The sequence below is a fragment of the Notamacropus eugenii genome, chromosome 4 (assembly GCF_028372415.1).
Source record: "Notamacropus eugenii isolate mMacEug1 chromosome 4, mMacEug1.pri_v2, whole genome shotgun sequence".
Classification (NCBI taxonomy): domain Eukaryota; kingdom Metazoa; phylum Chordata; class Mammalia; order Diprotodontia; family Macropodidae; genus Notamacropus; species Notamacropus eugenii.
This window is the reverse complement of record NC_092875.1, coordinates 7,382,548-7,405,941: the sequence shown is the minus strand read 5'-3', so window position 1 is coordinate 7,405,941 and position 23,394 is coordinate 7,382,548. Positions and strand designations below refer to the sequence as shown.

The following is a 23,394-nucleotide window of genomic DNA, read 5'->3' as shown; positions in this document are numbered from 1 at the left end:
GGGAGTGCCCCAGACTTGGGCCCTTTTTTTTTTGTAGGTCCCCTGCTGTGAGCATGGCTGCTATTTCTGCTGCTTCTTCTCTTGGACTCTTCTCTCCCCATAGTACAACGCTACAAACCTTTCCAGCCTGGCTGCTAAGAGGCTTCCCTGCTCTTAGATCAATCTGAGTCAGTTTTCTATTTTTTTTTTTGCAGGAATTTTGGGAGGGCTTCAGGGGTTGGGATATGCCAAAATTGACTTTGGGGGCAAAGCAGAACTAAAGTACTGAGAAGGGAGCAAATGGAGGGAGGGAGCAGATGACGGCATGGGGAGGGAGAAGGAGCCTCAGCCAGGGAGGGCCAGGGAGGGGTAGGGGCTCCCCAGGCAGAAGAGCAGGGAGGGATCAGGGGAGGGAGGGACATGAGAGTAAAGCTGTTCCTGTCCTGTGCTAACCAGGAAACTCTCTGGAGCCCAGACGGGAGGGCTCAGGGAGAACAGGCCTGGCAGGGTTTTTGTCTCACTTCCCCCTCAGTCTGTGTCACTGTGTACATCAGCACTACTATCCCACACCTGACAGTAATAATCAGCCTCATCCTCAGCCTGCAGCCCAGAGATGCTCAGGGTGGCCTTGTTCCCTGAGTTAGAGCCAGAGAATCTCTCAGGGATCCCCGAGGGCCTGCTGTTATCACTATAAATCACCAGCTTAGGGGCCTGGCCAGGTTTCTGCTGGTACCAGTCTACAGATTTTCTACCAATTCTATCCCCAACACAGGTGATGGAGGCCGTCTCTCTCAGGCTCTTGGACACTGAAGGTGGCTGAGTCAGCACATAGGAGGCCCCAGAACCTGCAAGGAAGGAAAGAAGAGATTGGTCAGATGCAGGGAACTCTTCCCCTCCAAGGAGATGCTGACTCCTCAAGCAGCTCAGGGCAGGACTAGGCCTGGCCTGAGACACTGTGGAGTCTGAACCACAGAGAGGAAACACTGGGCAACTCCACCTGTATAGACAGTCAGGAGTGAGAGGAGCAGAGAGATCCAAGCCATCGTAGAGCTTCCTCCCAGAACTCTGTGTCCTCAGGCTCCCCTGCTGGGGCTTGGCTCTCCCAGGGCTCCCTTAAGACCAGCCCAGGCCCTGCAAGGAGGAGGCCCCCACATGCAAATCTGCTACTGCTCTGAACACCTGAAGGAGTGGCCTCAGGTGATGAATGACTGACCCTGTGGGCCCTGGGGCAGAAGGGGCAGGTCATTTCTCTGGTAGGGGAGGGGTCATCATGAGGCCTGAGATAATTTCCTCCTCTGAGATTCCAGGATTCTGGAAGTCAAATTCATTTTTCCCCAGGCCGGTGTCTGGAGCTCCAAGATCTTGTCACTCTAAATGAACTGCTTTCTGCTGCTGGGCCTTCCCTCTACCCTGTGGTCTTCTCCCCATGGATCTTCTCTCACCCATGCCACCACCTTCTCCCTATTGGTGAATTCCCCCATGCCCTGCTTGGAGAAAGCCAGGCTACATTCCCTCCAGCTGTGCCTCTGACTCTGGAGGATTCAGACACACCATGGAATGAGGACTTCTCTCCTCCAGCACTGTGGGTCCGTTTCAGGGGACGTTGTCCCCATTAGGATCTGAACTCCATCAGGGCAGAGACTGTCTGTTTATCTGCTTTGGAATACTCAGCATTTAGCACAGGGCCTGGCACAGAGGAAGGGAATAAGTAAGAAATGCTTCTTGCCTTGCCTGACCTCCAATTCAGAGCCACCTCTTCACCGTTATTGGAGCAGCTTTTCCCCCCACATCCTCAGGGCTCCTGCTGCTCTGGCCTCCCAAGAAGCTAAAGAAGAAGAAAGCCAGGCACATCCTCACTCTGGGCCTCACTTTCCCATTGGTAAAACGAGGTCCACTGAAAAAGGGGGTCTTTAACCTCCCATCCAGTTGTGGCCTCCAGCCATCAAGACTCAAGGCCCTGTTTTCATGCAGATATTCCAAACCTTGAGGCCCTTAGAGAACCAAAGTTGGGGGCAAAATTTCAGAAAATTTAATTTTTTCATTTACATTTCAAAATTTATTTTCTATTTAAGAAAACAGGAGATTGGCTGGCAAGCTCTTTCTCAGTTTCAGGTTATTTTCTTGAACTGCCCCATCCCCTGGTTTCTTAGAATGATGCTTCATGCCAGAAGGGGAATGGGAGATCTTTCTGGACAGCCAAAGCCCCATCTTTGGATTGGGGAGGCCACCCAGACCCCAGTCCTGTGACACATGTTGAGCCTCAGAGGGCCTGGGGACATCCTCTGAGCCTCAGCTCATCCTGGGGTTCAGCCCTCCTGAGAGTCCTCTCTGGGTTGGATTTCCCTTCTCTTTCCATCCTGAAGCAGGGAAGGATTGAGATGTGTGTGCATGGAGAAGGAATTCCTCAGGGAGGTTATCACTGATCTTGGAAGCAAGGGTGGATCTTGAACAACTTTGGGCTTTGTCTGAGAAGGAAAAAAAGAAAGAGAGAAAGAGAGAACCAGTCTTGCCTCTTCTTTGATGTCAGCTCATCCTCCCCTCCAGCCTGAACCCTGATCCTCTCTCTCCTTTGGTCTCTGTCTTTCCTCCTTTCCCTTGTCCTATGATTTCCTCCCCACTGGGCCCAGATGACTCTGGAGGAGAGAGTGAGGCTGGCAACTTCACACAGCCCTGCCTCACTTAAAGCCCATTCACTTGCAATTCAAGGCATCACCTTCCTGATGTCATTCTTTCTCTTCTAGAACCAAAAACAAACAACAACAATTCCCAGCCTTAGCTCCTTCTGGGCCTTAGACCCCTGGACATTGTCCCCCCTGTGCCAGGCCACAGTTCTCTACCCATCCTGCCACTTGGTGGTGTAGTGGTTAGGATGGGGTACAAGCCCAAGCCAAGACCTTTTCCCCTTCTATCAGGAGGGCATTTGACCCATTGGTCTGAAGGGCCCTAGAAAGTCTGGTCTTGGAGGAGCTCCTTGGATTCCCCTTCCATTTCTCCCAGCCCAGATACTCCCTATTTAGGAGTTTTTTAAATTTACTCCCAATTTAGAATTGATCCTAACATCCTTTTGATATTCCCGACTACTTAGCATTCTCCTGAAGTCCAAGGTGCCCAGCCTGGATTGTGGATTGTCTAGACTACCAGCCAGTCCCATCAAGATTCTCCCTGGGTTTGATCTATCAAGACCATCCCTGGGTCCCCAGACTACTTGGCAATACCTGGATTCTTCCCCCAGTCTTTTCTGTATTTAGGTTGCATCTAACCTCCAAGAAGAGGCTTAGGTTAAATACAGCACAGACTCTGTCTAGCTGAGATTCTATCTGACCAACTTATCAATATGAACGTTACAAAAGCTTATTCTTCTTAAGAGTCAACCCAGTTTGCCAAGTCTTTAATAAATTTTGTTTTCCTTTGGCTTTAAGAAGGCTTGTGACAAATTCATTCAAGCAGAACCTGGCATGTCCCAGAATCCCGAACCGCAATAGGTGGAAATTATGATTTGAAGTCAAGAAGACTTATTTTCAGTTCCTGTGTCTGAAGCTTATGACCTGTGTGACACTGGGTAAGTCACCTAACCTTTGTGGGCCTCTGCTCTCATGTGTGTGTAAAACAGGAGCATAATTGCCCCTATCTCCCAGGGCATGTAGTGAGACCTAAATGACCTAACACATGTCGTTGTGTTACCAGTCCCAAAGTTCCCAGTAAATACTCCATACTGGCCATCCCTCTGGGCCTGAGCCCACTCCCACACACAGGCAGATCACAAAGATCTGGGAATTGAGGGAGACGTGGGGAGGAGAAGTGGAGAGACCTTTCCTAGGGCTTCTTACTCCAGCCACCTCTTCTTTCTGAGGCCTTTCCTCATCCCCCCAACCCCCAGCTGAGAGGGCCCCTCCTTCCTAACCTCCCTGGCATTTCTCTGTATTGTTATTCCCTTTCAGGGGCATCTGGGATCCTCCCATAGAAGGGAAGAGGCTTGAGAACAGAGACTGCTGCTGTTTTTGATTGTGGCCCCTGCACCTGGCACTGTGTCTGGCACAGGGTAAGTGCTGAACAGTGGCTCATCATTGGATTGATTGGCACCTTTTTAGTACCTGAGGAAGTTGTTCATACTCTGGGGCCTAAGGAAATTCTGAAGTGTCCCCAAAAAAGTGGAACATTGGGAAGGGCAGCTCTGCATATGCCCCAGCTCAGGGGGTGGGCCTGGGAAGGCAGCATTAGCTCAGCTTCCCCCAGGTCACAGGGCAGGAGACTAGGAGCCCCAGGGGGCATTTCCAGCCCAACTCAGCCCGAAACTCATTCCAAAGTCTCCCTCTGGTGGCCACAAGGTGAATGGCAGCCCCAGGGAAGGTCAGGGAAAAGGTCCTTCATTGTTGCCTTCCCATTTTGGAAGGGAAGGTCCTTCAGAACAGGGACTGTCCTTCCTCTTGCATGAATCTTTATTCGCAGCTCTTAATCCATTGGAAAGATGAAAAGGACCTTTATGTTCATTAGTGTTCAACCAAAAGATAACCAAAAATGGGATTAGATACTGTAGATCACTTCCCAAACCATTTTGAATCCCCAGAACCTGAGAAAAAACAAAAACCTGCATTGGCCAATCAAGAGACAGACATTTTGACCCAAGCTGAGCTGACGGGCAACCACAAGCTCTCTTATCCTTCACGGTCCACGGGCATGCAAATCTTTCCTTTCCTCAGTCTCCTCAGTCCCTGTGGGCTGGTCTTTGGCTCCTACTAGAGCACAGACTGAAGGGACACTGGGGCATTAGCTCCTTGCTCAGTTGGGGAAGACCCCAGCTTGTCCAACAGTGACCTCCAGTGACCAAGGCTAGTAAATGCTACTTCTTCAGAGAAGTATGTTCCTGTAATACTCGTCTTCCTGTGGGAGTGTAACACCAGGTAAAGTTACTTAGGAAAAAACAATAATAGCCCAGAAGAATCCATCACCTTGGGCTTTTCGAGCCTGAAACAGCTAGAGGTTCCTGGAGGAGGTCAAATGAGCTGGGATCTCATCTCCTAGAAGATTGGAGAATTTTAGCCCTTTTTTGACTCACACCTTGGGAATCAATGAGTTTGGTGAAAGGCTGACAAAGATTTTCAGGGTTAAAATAATAAAAAAGCATTGAGATCCAGTGGTAAAGGTGGAGTTGAATGAATTTTCAAGAGATCTCATTGGCCTGGTTTGTGGTTTGCCTTTAGACAGTTCAAGATGTGGATTAAGAAGGAAGAAAAGATCAGAGGAGGGAGGACAAAAGCATGTGAATAGGTGGAGTAAGAATAGTGGAGAGTTCAAATGTCTTTAGAATCCAGGATCCCCAGTTCCCTGTTGAAAGATTTAATTTCAGTAGGATCTGTGCTCCAAGAGAGACGTGTTCTTCAAGATAATGAAGGACACTGAGAACATACAGTGTAAAGGAGCCTCTCAGGGACTGGAAAGGATTGTTCCTCTCTGCAAGAAAGAAGGGAAGGTCTGTGTGCTGCCAATTACACTGGGGAAGAGGCAGCCCCCCATGCATTCTGGACTGCCAGGCTGATCCAGAGCCTGAGACTTGGCCCCACCAGATGGCACGGAATTAGGAGGGCATCTCTGTCTACATGGAAGCAAAAGCAAATGGTCCAACCTCCCCCAGATACGGATCTCTGAAAAACTGAAACACAGTGTGAGGGAAATACATTTCAAACTGCCTAATGACAGCCTGAAATTAAAAGAAAAAATACTACAATCCAGCCCTTGGTGAATCCCTACAATTGTAGAAAATTTGAGAATCCCTTTTGAACATTCACAGTGCATACAAATACTCTGAAATAAGGATTGGGAACCTGTGGCCTCATAGTGACATGTGACCCTCTAGGTCCTTGGGTGAAGACTTTTAAGTAAATTTTACAGAACTAATCCTTTTATTAAGGGGATCTATTCAAGAAGTTTGGATGAAGTCAAGGGACCATACCTGAGAACCTAGAGGGCCATATGTGAACTTGACTCCACAGCTTCACCATCCCTGCTCTGCACTAACCCTCCCCTTTCTCCTCCATCTCCCTTGACGCCCTTCACGTCCCAGTTTAAATCCCACCCAGGACAGGAAGGATTTCCTGATCTTTCTTAACTCTAATGCCTTCCATCTCTTGGTTATTTCCCTTGTTTCCTGTCTATAATATATTTGTACATAGTTGTTGGTACTTTGTCTCCTCATTAGACTGTGATCTCCTGCGCAGCAGACTCTGTTTTTTGACTTTCTTTATATTCCCAGGGAATAGCCACCAGTAGGCTTTTAATGACAGTTTATTGACTGACTGATTGAAACTTTTTCTCTTAGGAGGCAATCCCCTAAGGTTCCAAGTTCTCTGTTGAACTGCACTCCTAGACCCACAGAACATGGGATCTTACTGGGGCATTTTCTTAAGTAGTAGTAGGAAAATAATAGTTGAAGGCTAAGGCACTGACTGAGAAGACCTCAAGTCCTGTAGCAGTATAACATCTCCCACAAAAACCTGGGGCTCACTTTGCCACAAATTCCTTCAGCTTGGTGAGAAGAGTCCACTTCCCAGTCATGTAACCATGAAGCAGAAGGACTAGACATTTCCTCTAACTCCTATGACCTCTCAAGTTTCTCCAAAAGAGAAATGATTTGACAAAATAAAGCAACTTCAGCTATCTCCATGGTTTAGAAATCTACAACCAAAAGAGAAGTAAAAGAAAAACAATGAATTGACATTTATTCTGAACTCACTTCTTTCTTCTCCACCTACCATGTTACCAGCAGCCAGGCTGCATGAGCTGGCACAAGGACCCAGTATAGGAGCTTGTAACAAATGCTAGCTCTTTGCTCTGATTTCTCCTCTTTCTTTTCAGTGCCATGGAGATGGCTATAGGCTGAAGAAGTGTGTTGAGGCCATGTCACACTCCACTATGCCTGAGGGAAATAGCTCAGCCTCCACTTCAGGTCAGGTGAGCCTACTTGAAAATCACTTGGGGCAGAGACCTGAGTTACCAAACTCTGAATTCCCCAACATGGGAAAAGGTTGAAATGCTTTGATATGAATCCCCTAGGAAAACCACCTTCCAATGGAAGGGATTCAGAAAGTGAGCAAGAGGGAATATAAGGGAAAAAAAGATAGAAATCTATAAAGAGAACATCCAAACATGATGAACATGAGTAGAAATCTTGATAGGTAAAGCATTAATAAGAGGATTAAATATAACCTCCAGAACTACCAAATGAGTTCAGATATCTATGAGTAAATCCTGTAAAACAGAGAAAAAAATCAACTTACAGAAAAACAAAAGCAAAAATGCATCTAATTAAAAGACGTAAGGAACCAAAATTATATCTTGCTAAAACGTTCCATAGACAATGAAGTAATATCACCACTAAACATCCATGCACAGAGAAGTATACCATCCCAGATTTTTTGAGGAGAAGTTAAGTGAGTTGTAGGAAGAAATAGATGGCAAATATGTACGAGTGGGGTTAAGTAAAAAAGACCCAGTCGTCAATGACTATAACTACTGTTTGATAAACCGAAGACTCCAGTTTCTGGATAAGAAAATACTATTTGAGAAAAATGACTGGGAAAATGGAAAATAGCTTGGTAGAAACTAGGCAGAGACGAACATCTCACACCTACAACAACATAGGGCTCAAATGGATACATGATTCAGACGTAAGGGCTGATACCATAAGCAAATTAGGAGACCAAGGAATAGTTTAACTGTCAGATCTTCAGAGAAGTCGTGAATTCACAACCAAATAACAGACAGAAGACATTATGGAATGCAAAATGGATAATTTTGATTACATTAAGTTATAGTTTCTGCACGATCAGCATCATTGTCATCAATATTAGAAGGAAAACAGAAAACTGTGAATAAATTTTACAACCAGTGTATCTGTTACAGGTCTGATTCCTAAACTAAATAGAGAAGTGAGTGAAACTTATAAGAATTCAAGTCATTTCCCAGTTGATAAAGGATTAGAGGATACGAACAGGCAGTTTTTAGATAAAAAAATTAAATCTCCCTATAGTCATATGAAAAATTGCTATTAATAACTGTTGTTTGAAGGAATGCAAATTAAAACATCTTTAGGTACCATGTCACGCCTACCAGATTGGATAATATGACAGAAAAGGAAAATCATAAATGTCGGGAATGATGTTGAAAATTTGAACACTAAGGCATTGTTACTGGAGTTATGAACTGATGCAACCGGTCTGGAGAGTACTTTGAAATGATGTCCAAAGGGCTATCCAGTCTTTCAATCCAGAAACACCACGGTTATGTCTGTATCCCAAAGAGATCTTAAAAAATAAAAAGCACCACATGTACAGAATTATTGATAGCTGTTCTTTTTTGTAGTGGCAAAGAATTGGAAATTGAGTATAAACACATCTGCTGAGGAATGACTGATTGTGGTATATGAATATGATGAAATACTACTGTTCTACAAGAAATGAGGAGGAGGCAGATTTCAGAAAAGCCTGGAACAACTTATATGAACTGATTCTGAGTGAAGAGAGCAGAACCAGGTAGATGCTGCACCCAGCAACAGCAACACTGAGCCATGATGAACTGTGACAGACTTAGCTCCTCTCAGCAATCCAGTGATCTAGGACAGTTCCAAAGGACCCACAATGGAAAATTCCAACTCCATCGAGAAACAGAGCTATGGAGTCTGAATACAGATGGAAGCGCAATCTTTCAACTTCTCCCCTTGTTTTTTGTTTTATCTTTCCTGTCTTTTCTTGCTTCTGTTCAGATTCTTCAATGTTGAAATATGTTTAACATGATTGCACATGTAAGACCTACATCAGAATGTATGCCATCTCAGAGCGGGGGAAATTTAGAACTTAAAATCTTATAAAGTTGAATGTTTAAACATAAAGTTAATTTTTATAAAGAGAAAAAAAGAAAACAAAAAATTTTTGAAAGATGTCATCCACTCTTCTTTTTTTCCCATCTTGGCTTTCAATGTACTCCAGCAGTTCTAATGTTTTCTCTCTTGTATCTATTTCCTAGGACTGTTTATTTTTTTCCCAAATGAGGAACTTCATATTTTCCCTTTTTTCTTTTTTTTAATTTAGTGTTTTTTTATCTTATCCTGATATCTCACAGAGTCATTCTTCTCTGCTTGTTCAGTTCAGACTTTAAGGAATTCTTTTCTTCAGTGAGCTTTTGTCCTTCCTTTTCCATTTGGTCCATGCTATTTTGTAGGGAGTTATTGTCCTTGGGAAATTTTTGTATATCTTTTTTCCAGGGAATTGAATCTTCTTTTTTTCATGTTTCTTTTGTATTCCTCTCATTCCTTTCCCTAGTTTCTTTTTACTTTGTTAATTAATATTTAAAAATACTTTTTAAGGTTTTCCAGTAATTTCTTTCAGTTCTAAGACCAAATTTTGTGTTTCTCTGAGGCTTCATTTGTAGCCATTTTGGCACTACTGTCCTCTTCTAAGTTTCTGCCTTGATCCTCCTTATCATCGCAGTGACTTTCCATAGTCAAGCTCCGTTTGTCATTCTCTCATTTTTTCTGCCTTTTTTTTGTGACTTGGTGTTTTTATGTGAGAGTTTGACTCTGGTCTTGCACTGTCCCAAATTGTTAGTGCTGGGGTTCTTACTGTTGGCTTTCACTGGGCTTCAGGGAAGGTAGATTTTCCATCTGACTTGTACTTGGGGATTGGGTCTCCCTCCTGGTCTCCTTGGGTGTGGGGTTTAGCTTTTGGCCTGAACCAGGGTTGGGTCTAACTCCTGGGTTACTATGGAAACAGAGCCTCTCTGCTGGTAGGACACAGGATTGATGTCTGTTTGGCAGCCAAGGGGTGGGGTATCACTACTGGTCAACAGTAGGATCACAGACTCCCTGATGACTTGTCCTGGGGCTGTGGTCATTGGGGGTTTAGTGCTTGCTGACCTGCACAAACTGCTCCCTTGGCTTGGGGGCTGCTGGCTTGCAGGACAGTCTGTCCTCACTGATGCCTTGTCCCAGGCTTGGAGCCTTGCTGCAGGCCCCCTGCTGTGATGCTGGTGCTTCTGCCCTTGGTCCTCATTCCTCTTCCAGCCCAGTGAGAAAGACCATTCCTGCCAGGCTGGTTAACTACTTCCCTGCTCTGACATCAATTCTGAGGATGCTTTCTGGTGATTGAAGGGGAGTCTGGGAGCAGGATTCCTTCCTGACTCCACCATATTGACACAGGAACAACGTTCAAAACTGGGAAGAGGTCAGAATATACTTTTGAGGGGGGCAGAAGAACTGAAGTAATGAAAGGGGAGTGGGCCTGGGCAGGGTGAAGAAGCATTAGAGGAATAGGGTCAGAGAGGGGGAGAGGGCCTCCAGGCAGAAGAGCAAGGTGGGAAGAGGGGAGGAAGGGGCCTATGGGAGAAGCTGTTTCTGTCCTGTGCTCACCAGGCACTGCTTGAGAGCCCAAAGGGGAGGGCAAAGGGGGAGCAGGCCTGGGAGGGCTTTTTGTCTCACTTCCCCCTCAGTCTGTGTTATGGTGTGCCACTATCCCACACCTGAATAATCAGCCTCATCCTCCCCTTGGACCCAAGAGATGTTCAGGGTGGCTGTGTTCCCTGAGCTGGAGCCAGAGAATCTGTCAGGGATCAGTTTCCTGTGAGTGTGATAAATAAACAGCTTAGGAGCCTTGCCAGGTTTCTCTTGATACCACTGAACAAGTTTACCACTCATTCCATCCCCATCACAGGAGATAGAGGCCATCTCTCCCAGGCTCTTGGACCCTGAAGGTGACTGAATCAGCACAAAGGAGTCCCCAGAACCGGCAACCTATATTAAATTGATTGGCTTCTCAGTGGGAGCAGATGTGGGTGGAGGAAGGGAGAGAAGTTGGAACTCAAAGTTTTCAAAGTGTGTGTAAAAATTGTTTTTACACGCAACTGGGAAATAAGACATAGAGGTAATGAGGTATAGAAATCTATCTTATCCTGCCAGAAAATAATGGGGAAGGAGATAAGAGAAGAGGGGTGATGCGATAGAAGGGAGGGCAGATTAGGGGACAGGGTGATCAGAATGTACACTGTCTTAGAGTGGGAGGAGGGAAGAGAAGGGAAGAAAATTGAGAACTCAAAATGTTATGCAACTGAATATTGAAAACTAAAAATAAAAAATTCATTAAAAAATTTCAAACCTCAAAGCAAACCATGACAGTTCCAAGAGCTTTTATCTCAAATGGGAAGTTTCACCAACCACAACTTAGGATTTTTTTAATGTATAAATGATTTATTTTTAGGTCTTAACATTCACTTTCACAAAAATTTGAATTCAAAGTTTCATCCACTCCTTCCTCCAGTCTGTCCTCCCTTCTATTACCCACCCTTCTTCCATTCCCTTTCTTTTGTCTTTTTTTGTAAGGCAGATTATATTTCTGTTCTCCATTGCCTGTATAGATTAATTTCCAGTTGCATGCTCAAACAATTTTTAAACATCATTTTTAAAGTTTTGAGTGCTATATTCTCTCCCTCCCTCCCCATTCATCCTCATGGGGAAAACAAGGAATTCAGTATAGGTTATACATATGTAACAATGCAAAGTACTTCCTTAATGGTTATGTTGTAAAAGACTAACCACATTTCCCTCTGTCCTATCCAGCCCTTCATTTATTCCATTCTCTCCTTTCACCTGTCCTCCCTCAGTAGTGTTTGCTTCTGATTATTCTTTTCCCCAATTTACTGTCCCTTCTATTATCTTCCATCTCCTATCCTCTTCCCCCTTGCCTTCCTGCAGGGTAAAATAGGGCAAAATAGATTCCCATATCCAATGGAGTGTGTGTTATTCCCTACTTAAACCAAATCCCATGAGAGTAAGGCTAAATTATTTCCTTTCTTCTCCCCCTTCCTCCCCTCCATTGTAAAAGCTCTTTCTTCCCTCTTTTATGTGAGGTGATTTGCTACACTCTGCCTCTCTCTTTCTCTTCCTCCTAGTACATTCCATCCAACAGTAAATTTTTCTTTTAGTTATTCTCCCTTCATATTCAGGTCACTCTGTGCCCTCTGTCTATGTATGTATATAAGTATGTATGTTCGTATGTATACACCAACACAGTCATGTACATATACATACTTACACACATATAAAAAACACATGCACACATACCCATACCCACATACACCCCCCCCACATATATATATATATATATATATATGTATGTATGTATGTGGAGCATGGAAGTGCTGTGGTGCCGGTGGGATAAACTCCTGTATATATAACTACGGGTGCATGAGAGGGGTTCTGTAATATCAGGGATTCCTCCTGTGTGGGGTCTCTCAGGGGGATCATGGCAAACTGATGAGCTGCAAGCTGGCACTTCTCTAAGCTGTAAAGGTGTTGCATTCCTTCCTCTGGCCCCATAATCTCCTGTATTCTCCCTCCAAGGGGCCGTCCCAATTCTCTGCCAAAGGGTACACTTTCGGGGCCCTCGAGGGGCCCCTCACCCTGTTTCCCGACTTCCTACATTGTTTAGCTAAGTGACCTGGCTTTCCACATGAAAAACAAGGGTCCTGGCCCCTACCTGTACTTATTTCTTTCCTACACTCTTTCTTAAGGTGTCCCGGTTTTCCGCAGTTAAAACATTTTTTCTCCAAAGAGATATTACTTAAGGCGGTGGCCAGGTACTTCCCTTGCACCTGTGCCAGGTAGACCTGACTTCCTACCCTTTCACATCTCTGTATCATTTCTTCAACAGATGCATTCTTTGGCAGTCCCAGCATTGCCTTTTTGCAGTCATGATTACAATTCTGCCGCAGCAATGTCCTCAACACTATCTCTGTCCCTTGGTTTTCCTCTCCCATATCTCGACCTACTGCCTCCTGCAGCCTGGCCACAAAATTCGTAAATGGCTCATTGTTTCCTTGCATAATCCTAGTCATGGGAAACTCTCTCTCTTTCTTAGAGGCTATAACCTTCCAGGCAGCAATAGCCATTCCGGCAATCAAAACATAATCGGAGGCTGAGTACTGTAATTGATTTCCTGTAGCCTCAAACTGCCCTGTTCCTGTAAATTGCTGATAAGCCTGGGGGGCCTGAGCCCCTAGCCCACCGGTAGTGCTCTTTACCCTCTGAGAAAATTCTGATACCCAAATCACATTCTGCCCAGGGGTAAGGCAGGCTCTAGCTAAGCTCTTCCAGTCATTAGGAGTCAGAACGAACTGACCACTGAGAGTTTCAAGCATGGCTATAACAAAGGGTGAATTAGGGCCATGCTTGGTACAAGCCTCTTTAAGAGTCGCCACTCTCTTCCACTCTATAGGTATGTGGCTCCTCCGAACACCACCGGGGACACTGGGGTCCACTATTTCTAACACAGGAAATGTCCCTACATCTTCTCCATTCTCTATAGCCTTTCTTATTCCTTTTTCCAAACTGGACTGTGGCCCTGAACTGTCTGACCAATGGAGCAGGTTATAAGGAGGCGCGGAGGGAAGGCACGGCGTATTCTCCCCTGCCTCGCCTTTTCCATCCACTAGATGGAGCTCCAAGTCTATTTTTTCTTTACGCTCCTTAACTTTCCGCTTAACTTTCTGCTTGCCTGGACTCTCTGTCCCTCCCGTGTTCTCCCCTCCCCTCTCTCCGCTTCCACTCTCATTCCAATCCCGCCCTGGCCTCTCTGGCCCTTCCAGCAGGCTTTTAATTACACCGAATATCAGGAAATCTAAATCCTCCAGCTCCCCAGGGTATTGTTGCTCGTAAGCAGTCATTTGCTCTCCGACCGCTCCCCATTTTTCTCTTGATATTCCTGCCTGCTTGAGCCAAGGAGAAACTTTCCAAATCCTTTTACAAAATTCTCGGAGGTCATCTAACTCTATTGTGACCCCCGCCTTCCTGCATTCCCTGTGAAGTTTCTCAGCCCAGACCTCCTGTTCCTCTGGCTTTATTACTGGCAATAGATTCCCCATCTCCGCCCTTTTCCCAGGGGTTTGGGAAGCTTCTCTCCCCTTTCTCTCCTTCCGAATCTAGGATTCGGGACTCGCTTCTTTCACAGCCCCTTCCGGGTGTACCCCAAAAGCACCCAGGATTATCTACGCTCCCAATCCCTGTTGGGGCGCCAACTGCCAAGCCTAGAGGCCTGTATTGGGCTACCCGAGTCTTTCCTTACCTGTCCCAGGTCTTCGGTTGGCCAAACTGGATAAACGTATGAGAGAAAGGACGTTCCAGAGTCAAACAGGGGTTGAGCTTTATTTCAGGGTCCGGGTTACAAATGCAGGGGGGTCTTCCTTAGGAGGAAGAGGGGGAGATTTCCTAAGGAGGCTAAGCTTAAGGGATTGGAAGTAGAAGTACAAGCGGGGAGAGAGGGGGAGGGGAGAGAGGAAAGAAAAGAAGCGGAGCCCTACTTTTCTCTTTGGCTCCACACGTGCTAAGAGAGAGATTTCTGGCTTCCTCAATCCTACTTAATCTTCAGCCACACAGTTTGCATCTCAATACCATGCTGTTAGGTAACTAGGTGTGCTCCAATCCGGGACAATCTCGAGGGCAGGGAGACTCCACCCATCACGTATCTCCCGGGGAGAGGCGGAAATACCCGAGCTAGCCGAGCTAGCTCAGTCTGACCTTCTCGAACCCCCGCTGTTCATGGAGGGCCTCGTAAGACTCTAAGATTTAGAAGTCCCACTTTTACCTGCCTGAGACGGTCCACACGGAATTGAGCTTCCAGTCCCAACATGTATGTATGTATGTATTCCCTCTAACTACCCTAATACTGAAAAATGTCTCATGAGTTACAAATAACATCTTTCCATGTAGGAATGCAAGCAGTTCAATGTTAATTAATTCCTGAAGACTTCTCTTTCCTCTTTACCTTTTCATGTTTCTCTTGATTCTTTTATTTGAAAATCAGGTTTTCTATTCAGCTCTGGTCTTTTCAAGAATCCTTTGAAGTCCTCTATTTCAAGGAAATTCCATTTTCTCCCCTGAAGAATTATGCTCACTTTTGCTAGGTCGGTGATTCTTGGTTTTAATCTTATCTCCTTTGACCTCTGGAATATCATAATCCAAGCCCTTTGATCCCTTAGTGTAGTGTCAGGCCTAGAGGCCTGAGGGCTACCCGAGTCTTACCTTACCTATCGCAGGTCTTCGGCTGGCCAAACCGGATAAACGTATGAGAGAAGAGACTTTCCAGAGTCGAACAAGGGTTAGGCTTTATTCAGGGTCTTGGTTACATGTGCAGGGGGAACTCTTCCTTAGGAGAGAGAGAAATCTCCCAAGGAGGCAAAGATCTTACAGTAAGAGAATAGAAGTGGAAGTGGAAGTGGGGAGAGAGGGGAGAGGGAAGCGAGAAGAGAGAAGAGAAGAGAGAAGGAAGAGGGGCCTTCTGTCCTCTAAGGGCCCCTCAGCGCTAAGAGCGCCTTCAGGCTTTCCTGACCCTACTTAAGCTCTCAGGCCGCATAGTTTGCACCTGAATACCGTGTCTGTTAGACAACAGTAGGTGTGCTCAGACCCGGGCCAATCTCGAGGGCGGGGATGCTCTCTCCCATCACTTTTCCCACGGGAGGAGGTGGAAATGCACGAAATAGCCCAGTCTCACACCTCAATTCCCTGCTGTTCCCTGGGGGGCCTCATGAGAACTCTAAGGTTTAGAAGTCCTCACCTTTACTCGCCCGAGACTGTCCACATGGAACTGAGCTTACACCCCCAACAGTGTAGAAGCTGTTAATTCTGTGTTATTCTGATTGTATTTACACAGTACTTGAATTGTTTCTTTCTGGCTGCTTATAATATTTTCTCCTTGTCCTGGGAACTCTGGAATTTCACTATAATATTCTTAGGAACTTACTTTTGGGATCTCTTTCAGGAGTCATAAGTGAATTCTTTCTATTTCAATTTTACCTTTTGGTTCCAGCGTATCAGGGTAATTTTCCTTGGTAATTTCTTGGAAGATGATGTCTAGGCTGTTTGTTCCATCATGGTTTTGAGGTAGACCAATAATTTTATAATTATCTTTTCTGGATCTAGTTTCTAGGTCATTCTTTTTCCATTGAGGTATTTCACATTGCCTTCCATTTTTTTCATCCTTTTGGTTTTGTTTTGTAGTTCCTTGATTTCCCATAAAGTCATTGTTTCCATCTGCTCCATTCTAATTTTTACAGAACTATTTTCTTCAGTGAGCTTTTGAACCTCCTTTTCCATTTGATCCATTCGGCTTTTTAAAGCATTCTTCTCATTCCCTTTTTGGGGTTTTTTTGCCATTTGGGTTACTCTGTTTTTAAAGTTGTTATTTTCTTCATCGTTTCCTTGGATCTCCCTTAGCAAGTTGTTGACTTGCTTTTAATGTTTTTCCTGCATTACTCTCATTTCTCTTCCCAATTTTTCCTTCACCTCTCTTACTTAATTGTCAAAATCCTTTTTGAACTCTTCCATGGCATAAGACGATTGCATATTTTTGTTTGGAGGTTTTGAATGTAGAAGCCTTGACTTTGATGTCTTCGCCTGCTGGTATGCATTCTTTCCTCACCAAAAATAATGGAAGAAAATGCCTTTCAACCAAGAAAGCAATCTTCTATATTCTTATTTTTTTCCCTTTTTGGGTCATTTTCTCAGCCAGTTATTTGACTTTTGAATCCCTTTTCATGTGAAGGGTATACCCTAGAGATCTGTAAATTCTCAGTTCCTCCATGGTGGCACAATCAAGTAGGGGAGTTTACTCCTCTCTTGGTCTGCACTCTTGTCTGTGAGCAACAGCAAGCACTCTGTTCTGCCGAGTATCTGAGAGTAAGTTTCCCTCTCCACTTTCACCACCAGCTCAGGTGAAGAAGGGAAGAATTTATGACCAAATGAAAGAGAACATTATGATATGAAAAATGGATATTTTGATTACATTAAACTAAAAAGGTTTTGCTCAAATAAAATCATTGCCACCGATATTTTAAGGAAAGCAGAAAGCTGGGAAACAATTTTTACCTCCATTGTTTCTGATAAAGGCCACATTTGTCAAATGAACAGAGAACTGTGATAAATTTATAAGAATTCAAGTCTTTTCCCCAATTGATAAATTGTCAAAGAATATGTACACACAGTTTTGTGATCAAGAAATTTGAACTATCTATAATCATATGTAAAAGAAATGCAAAAATCACTATTGATTAAAGAAATTCAAATTAAAACAACTCTGAGGTAATAATATCTCTCACCTGAGAAATTGATTAATATGGTCAAAATGGAAAATTCTAAGTGTTGGAGAAGATGTGGGAAATTTGGAACACTAATTCATTCTTGGTAGAGATGTGAACTGATGCAACCTTTCTGGAGACCAATTTGGAATGATACACAAGAGGCTCGAAAACTGCGTACATATGATCCAGCAATAACTCTTCTGGGTCTGTATCCCAAGAAAATCATAGAAATGGAAAAGGGACCCACATGTACACAAATATTTATGGCATCTCTTTTTGTGCTAGCTACTGATGCACCTCTTGGCCCTCACTCCCCTTTCAGCTCAGTGAGACAAACTTTTCCTGCCTGGACAGCTGCTTCCTTGTTCATAGGTCAATTCTGAGGTTGTTTTGTAGTGTGTTTTATTTTTTTCTTTGGGAGTGCTTCAGGGGTTTCCTTCCTTACTCTACCCTCCTTGTACTTGAACAATATTTAAAGTTGGGGAGAGGCCAGAATAGGTTTTAAGGAGGTCAGCAGAACTTACAAAATTAGAGGGGAGCAGGTGGAGGGAAGGAGCAGATAAGGTGGGGAGGGAGAAATAACCTTAGAGGTGGATGATCAGTGGGAGAAGGTTCCTCCCTCCCCCATCCCCAGACAGAAGAGCAGGAAAGCAGGAGGGGAGAAAGGGGCCTGAGGAAGAATCTGTTTCTGTCCTGAGCTCACCAGGAACTTCTCTGGAGCACAGAGGGAAGGGCAAGAGAGAGCAAGCCTAGGAGGGCTTTTTGTCTCATTTCCCCCTCTGGGTCTGTGTCTCTGTGCACTGCACCACTATCCCACACCTGAAAATAATAATCATCTTCATCCTCAGCCTGGAGCCCAGAGACTGTCAAGGTGGTTGCCTTCCCTGACTGGGAGCCAGAGAATCTGTCAGGGATCCCTGAGGGCCTGCTACTAGTGCCATAAATCACCAGCTTAGGTGCTTGTCCAGATATCTGCTGGTACAAGTTGATAATCCTTTAACATAAATTTTAGATTTTGTGAAGGCCAGAGTTTGAATTAAGAAGAGCCTGGATCTAATAATCTCCCTTATTATCTTAACTAAACTCATAGAATGCCTTTTGTCAGCAAAGAAAATAGGGTTGACTTAATAACTTCCTTAGGAGACCCTATTCCTGGCCTCTTAGTGATAAGGAAAAACACAGATATCCTGATTTGTAATTTCAATTGCAACTTTGCTAAAGGTACCCTTTCCTGGGTCAGCAATTTCAAGGACCTTTTTAGGACATCATGCCTGTCATCAGAGTGGTGGGATTTTTTCCTTATCATGTATCACAGAGACATATACTACAGAGAGGAAATTCACACAGCTTATAATCATGAATCCCAACTGACACTACTTTGTTAATTGTCCTTTATTACTAAATTTATGATTTGTTCAAGTAAGACAGTTCCTTTCTCAAGGCAAAATGTATTTAAGACAGACTTTTTCTGTACCAGGTAGTCAGATTAACCTCTGACACCGTAGCACTATGACTGCTACCTTTAAGAGGGAATTAATTAATAAGTAACACATGCCTTTAGTCTATTGTCTTTTCTTTAACCAAGTTTTCAGGTTAACATGGTATATATTTCCCAGCACAGGAGATGGAGGCCATCTCTCCCAGGCTCTTGGACACTGAGGGAGGCTGAGTCAGCACATAGAAGGCTCCAGAATCTGCAAGGGAAGGAAAGAAGAGATTGGGCAGAGGCAGGGTCTTCGCTCCCCCAAGGGGATGCTGACCCCTCAAGCACTTTCAAGATGAGCACAGGGCAGGACTAGACCTGTGCTCACTGAGGCACTGTGGGACCTGATCCACAGGGAGGAGACCCAGGGCAGCCTCACCTGTGCAGAGAGTCAGGAGGGAGAACAGCAGAGTAATCCAAGCCATGTAAAAGTTGAGCCCAGTGCTCTGTGTGCTGAGGCTCCCCAGATGGGGCTGGGCTCCCCCAGGGCTGTCTTCAGATCAGCCCAGGCCCTGCAGGGAGGAGGTCTCCACATGCAAATCTGCTCCTGCTCTGGACACCAGAAGGAGGGGCCTCAGGTGATGACTGACTGACCCTGTGGGCTGCTGAGACAGAGGGGGCAGGTCCTTCTTCTATCGGGCGAGAGTCATCATGGGCCCTGAGGTCATTTCTTCCTCTAAGATTCTGGGATTCTAAGAGTCAGGTTCATTCCTCCCCAGGCCTGTGTCTGATGCTCCAATACCTTGTCACTTTAACTGAACTGCTCCTGGACCTTCCCTATACTCTGAAGTCTTCTGCCCATGGATCCTCTCTCCCCCATTGGTGAGTTCCCCCAGGCCCTGCTTGGAATCAGCCAGACCTCATCACTTCCAACTGTGCCTGGGACTCTGGAGGATTCAGACACACAGGGAATGGGGCCTTCTCTACCCCATGACTGGGGGCCCCTTTCAGTGATGTCTTCTCCATTAGGACTTGAGCTCCATCAGGGCAGGGACTGTCTGTTTATCTCCCATGGAATCTCCAGCACTTAGCACAGGGCCTGGCCCACAGGAAGGTATTGAAAATTGCTTGTTGCCTTGCCTGGCCTCCAATCCAGAACTGCCTCAGGACCATCCAAAGGATCAATTATAACAGTGTGTAAACCCACCTTCTGCCCCCACTTACCCATGACTCTTGCTACTCAGGCCTCCCAAGAGGCTGCAGAGGAAGGAAGCCAGGCACATGCTCTCTCTGGGCCTCAGTTCTCTCTTATTAAAATGAGAGTGACTTTTCTCTCAGAGGGTTTGCAGCCAGAACACAGGTGTTGGGAAAACCATTGCTAAGCTTCCACGAAAATGGGCAAGGAAATGACTCATGTTAACACTGTCGTCATTGGACATATAGACTCTGGCAAGTCCACCACTACTGGTCACCTCATCTACAAATGTCATGGAATTGATAAGAGAACTATTGAGAAGGTCCAGAAGGAGGCTGCTGAGATGGGAAAGGGCTCCTTTAAATAGGCCTGGGTCTTGGATAAACTGAAGGCTGAGCATGAGTGTGGTATCACTACTGATATCTCCTTGTGGAAATCTGAGACCAGCAAATACTACGGGACCATTATTGATGCTCCAGGACACAGAGACTCCATCAAGAACATGATTACAGGCACATCTCAGGCGGACTGAGCTGTCCTGATTGTGGCTGCTGGTGTTGGTGAATTTGAGGCTGGCATTTCTAAGAGTGGGCAGACCTATGACCATGCCTTTCTGGAATAACTGATTGTTGGTGCAAACAAAAAGGATTCCCCAGACCCTCCTACAGCCAGAAGATATACGAGGAAATTGTCAAGGAAGTCAGTACCTATATTAAGAAAATTGACTACAACCCCTATACAGTAGCTTTTGTGCCAATTTCGGGTTGGAATGGCGACAACATGCTGGAGCCTAGCTCTAATATGCCCTGGTTCAAGGGATGGAAAGTCACTCGCAAGGATGGCGATGCTAATGGAACTACCCTGCTTGAAGCTTTGGTTTGCATTCTGCCACCTGACAAGCACCTTCGTCTACCTCTCCAAGATGCCTACAAGATTGGCAATATTGGTACTGTACCTGTTGGCCGAGTGGAAACTGGTGCGCTAAAACCAGGCATGGTGGTCACCTTCGCTCCAGTTATTGTTACAACTGAAGTAAAGTCTGTCGAAATGCACCATGAAGCTCTGCCAGGGGATAATGTTGGTTTCAATGTCAAGAACGTGTCTGTCAAAGATGTCTGTTGTGGTAATGTGGCTGGTGATAGCAAGAATGACCCTCCTATGGAAGCAGCTGGTTTCACTGCACAGGTTGTTATCCTGAACCATCCAGGCCAAATCAGTGCTGGCTATGCACCTGTTAAGGATTCTCACACTGCTCACATTGCTCGCTAGTTTGCTGAACTGAAGGAGAAGACTGATCAGCGTTCTGGTAAGAAGCTGGAAGATGGCCCTAAATTCCTGTAATCTGGACATGCTGACTTCATTGACATGGTTCCAGGCAAGCCCATGTGTGTGGAGAGTTTCTCTGATTCTCCTCCTCTGGGTCGTTTTGCTGTTCATGATATGAGGCAGACTGTTGCAGCTGGTGTCATCAAGGCAGTTGACAAGAAGGCTGCTGGAGCTGGCAAGGTCACAAAATCTGCCCAGAACGTCCAGAAGGCAAAATGAATATTCTGTACAGCACCTGCCCCCCAGTCTTAATGAGTGGTGGAAGAACGGTCTCAGAACTGTTTGTCTCAATTGACCATTTCAGTTTAACAGTAAAAGATGGGTTAATGATTACAATGCATGGTAAAAGCTTCAGGAGGAAAGGAATGCTTTTGTGGACCATTTGTTTCGTGGCAGTTTTAAGTTATTAGTTTTTAAAATCAGTAATTTTTAAATCGAAACAACTTGACCAAAAATCTGTCACAGAATATTGAGACCATTAAAGCAGTTTAATGTGAAAAAAAATAAAATAAAATGAGAGTGAAACCTCTTCCAGCTTTTTCACTTACCTAACAAAGAGGGTCTCAAGATGTTGACCAAATTCCCCAGAGAATGAGAGCCTCAGGAAGTCAGAAGTGGGTGAGGTTTAAGAAAATATATTTTATCTATGTTTGTTTATTCAAATTTAGTAATTAAATAGTCAAGAGCATCGGAGATCTGCAGGTGAGCACTTGCTCAGTGTTCTGGGTTTCCTCTCACTCGGTCTTATCCCCGGGCTTCTGGGAATGATGCTTTAGGTCAGGTGGGGAATAGGAGTTCTCTCTGTGCCCTTAGAGACTCGTCATCTGACGCAGGGAGACCACCTAGACTGCAAACCTATCAAATATATTGAGCCTCAGAAGGTGTGGGGATGGCCTTCCAGCCACAATTTGTTCTGGGGCTCAGTCCTCCTGAGATCCTCCTCCCTGAGCCAATCTCCCTTTTCTGTCCTGAAAGAGGGAAGGATGGATATGTATGTGAATGGAGACGGAACTCCACGCATAGGTTATACTTGATCTTGTAAGCAAGTGTGGATTTTGGACACCGTTCTTTGACTGAGAAGGAAAAAAGAAGGGAACTGTGATCCTCTCCCTGCTTTGTTCTCTGTTGCCCTTTTCCTTTGTCCTTTTTTTCCCTTCCCAGCCACATCTCATTCTGGGATTCAGTCCTCCTGACATTATCCCCACTGTACTATGCTTCACTTTTCTACCCATCCTGCAGCTTCGTGGTGCAGTGGTAAGAGCTTGGAACTTGGGACCAGAAGCCCTGCTTTCAGTTCTTGTCTCTGAAGTTTGTGATCTCTGTGACCCTGAGCAAGTCAACCTAACCTGTCTGGGTCTCTGTTTTCATGTATGTGTAAAATGGGAACATAATAGCCCCTACTTCCCAGGGCAGTTAGTGAGGTCTAAATGACCTACCACCTGTCATTGTGTTGCAGACCACATAGTGCCCATTAAATACTCCATGCTTGCTGTCCCTCTGGGCCTGGGCCCACTCCCACACTCAGGCAGATCAAAAGATCTAGTAATGGAGGGAGATATGGAGAGGGAGAGGAGGGGGTGGGGAGGGGTCATTTTCTAGGGGTTCTTTCTCCAATTTCCTCTTCGGCCTGAGGTGTTTCTTCATCCCCCCAACCCCCAGCTGAGAGGGCTCCTCTTCCCCCAACACCCTAGCATTTCTCTGTGTTGTCCTTCCCCATGCAGGGGCATCTTAGTTCCTCCCATGGAAGGGAGGAGCATGAGAACAGAGACTGCTGCTATTTGTTACTGTGCCCCCTGCACCTGGCACAGTGCCTGGCACAGGGTAATGCTGAACAATGGCTAGTTGTTGGACTAGTCTGCACAGTTTTAGTAGCTGAGGATGTTGTTCACACTCTGGGGCCTAAGGGAATTCTGAAGTGTCCCTTAAAAAGGTGAGGCATTGGGAGGGGCAGTTCTGCATGTGCCCCCAGCTCAGGGGAGGGGCTGGGAAGGCAGCACCAGCTGAGTCTCCCTCAAGGCACAGGGCAGGAGACTAGGAGCCCCAGGGGGCATTTGCAGCCCATCTCAGACCCAAACTCATCCCATTGTTTCCCTCTGGTGGTCACAGGGACAATAGCCATCCAAGAGAAGGTCAGGAGGAAGGTCCTGTTTTTATTTACCTTCTCCTTTGGAATGGGGGCTCCATGGAAACAGGAAGTGGTTTTTTTTTGGCTGGAATTTATGTTCCCAGATGTTAGCCAGTACCTGAGGCAGAGTCTGCACCTCATGAATGCTTGGCACCTTGTCATTTTAAAGGAATAGTGCCCCTGGGACCTGAACACACCAGCCCATGTGTGAACATGCCCAGTGCACTGGGCACC

At 45.5% G+C, this 23,394-nt stretch overlaps 1 long non-coding RNA gene, 1 pseudogene and 1 gene segment (V, D, J or C); 2 read left to right on the top strand and 1 right to left on the bottom strand.

The window, feature by feature from the left end:
* Positions 1-8,903, top strand: part of LOC140498894 (uncharacterized) — a 37,483-nt gene extending 28,580 nt beyond the window's left edge. The window contains exons 2-6 of one of the 4 annotated variants that reach the window (XR_011965211.1): positions 752-1,176; positions 3,402-3,538; positions 3,918-4,018; positions 6,829-6,924; positions 8,335-8,903. This is a non-coding gene — a long non-coding RNA (uncharacterized lncRNA). The other 3 variants (XR_011965213.1, XR_011965212.1, XR_011965210.1) reach the window with 3 other exon arrangements.
* On the bottom strand, positions 502-1,063 carry LOC140498891 (immunoglobulin lambda variable 3-9-like). The segment is given in 2 exon segments: positions 502-824; positions 977-1,063. Coding segments are annotated over 2 exon segments (363 nt in total).
* Positions 8,904-19,908: 11,005 nt separating the features above from the next.
* Positions 19,909-21,534, top strand: LOC140498883 (elongation factor 1-alpha 1-like; annotated as a pseudogene).
* The last annotated feature ends 1,860 nt before the right edge of the window (positions 21,535-23,394 follow it).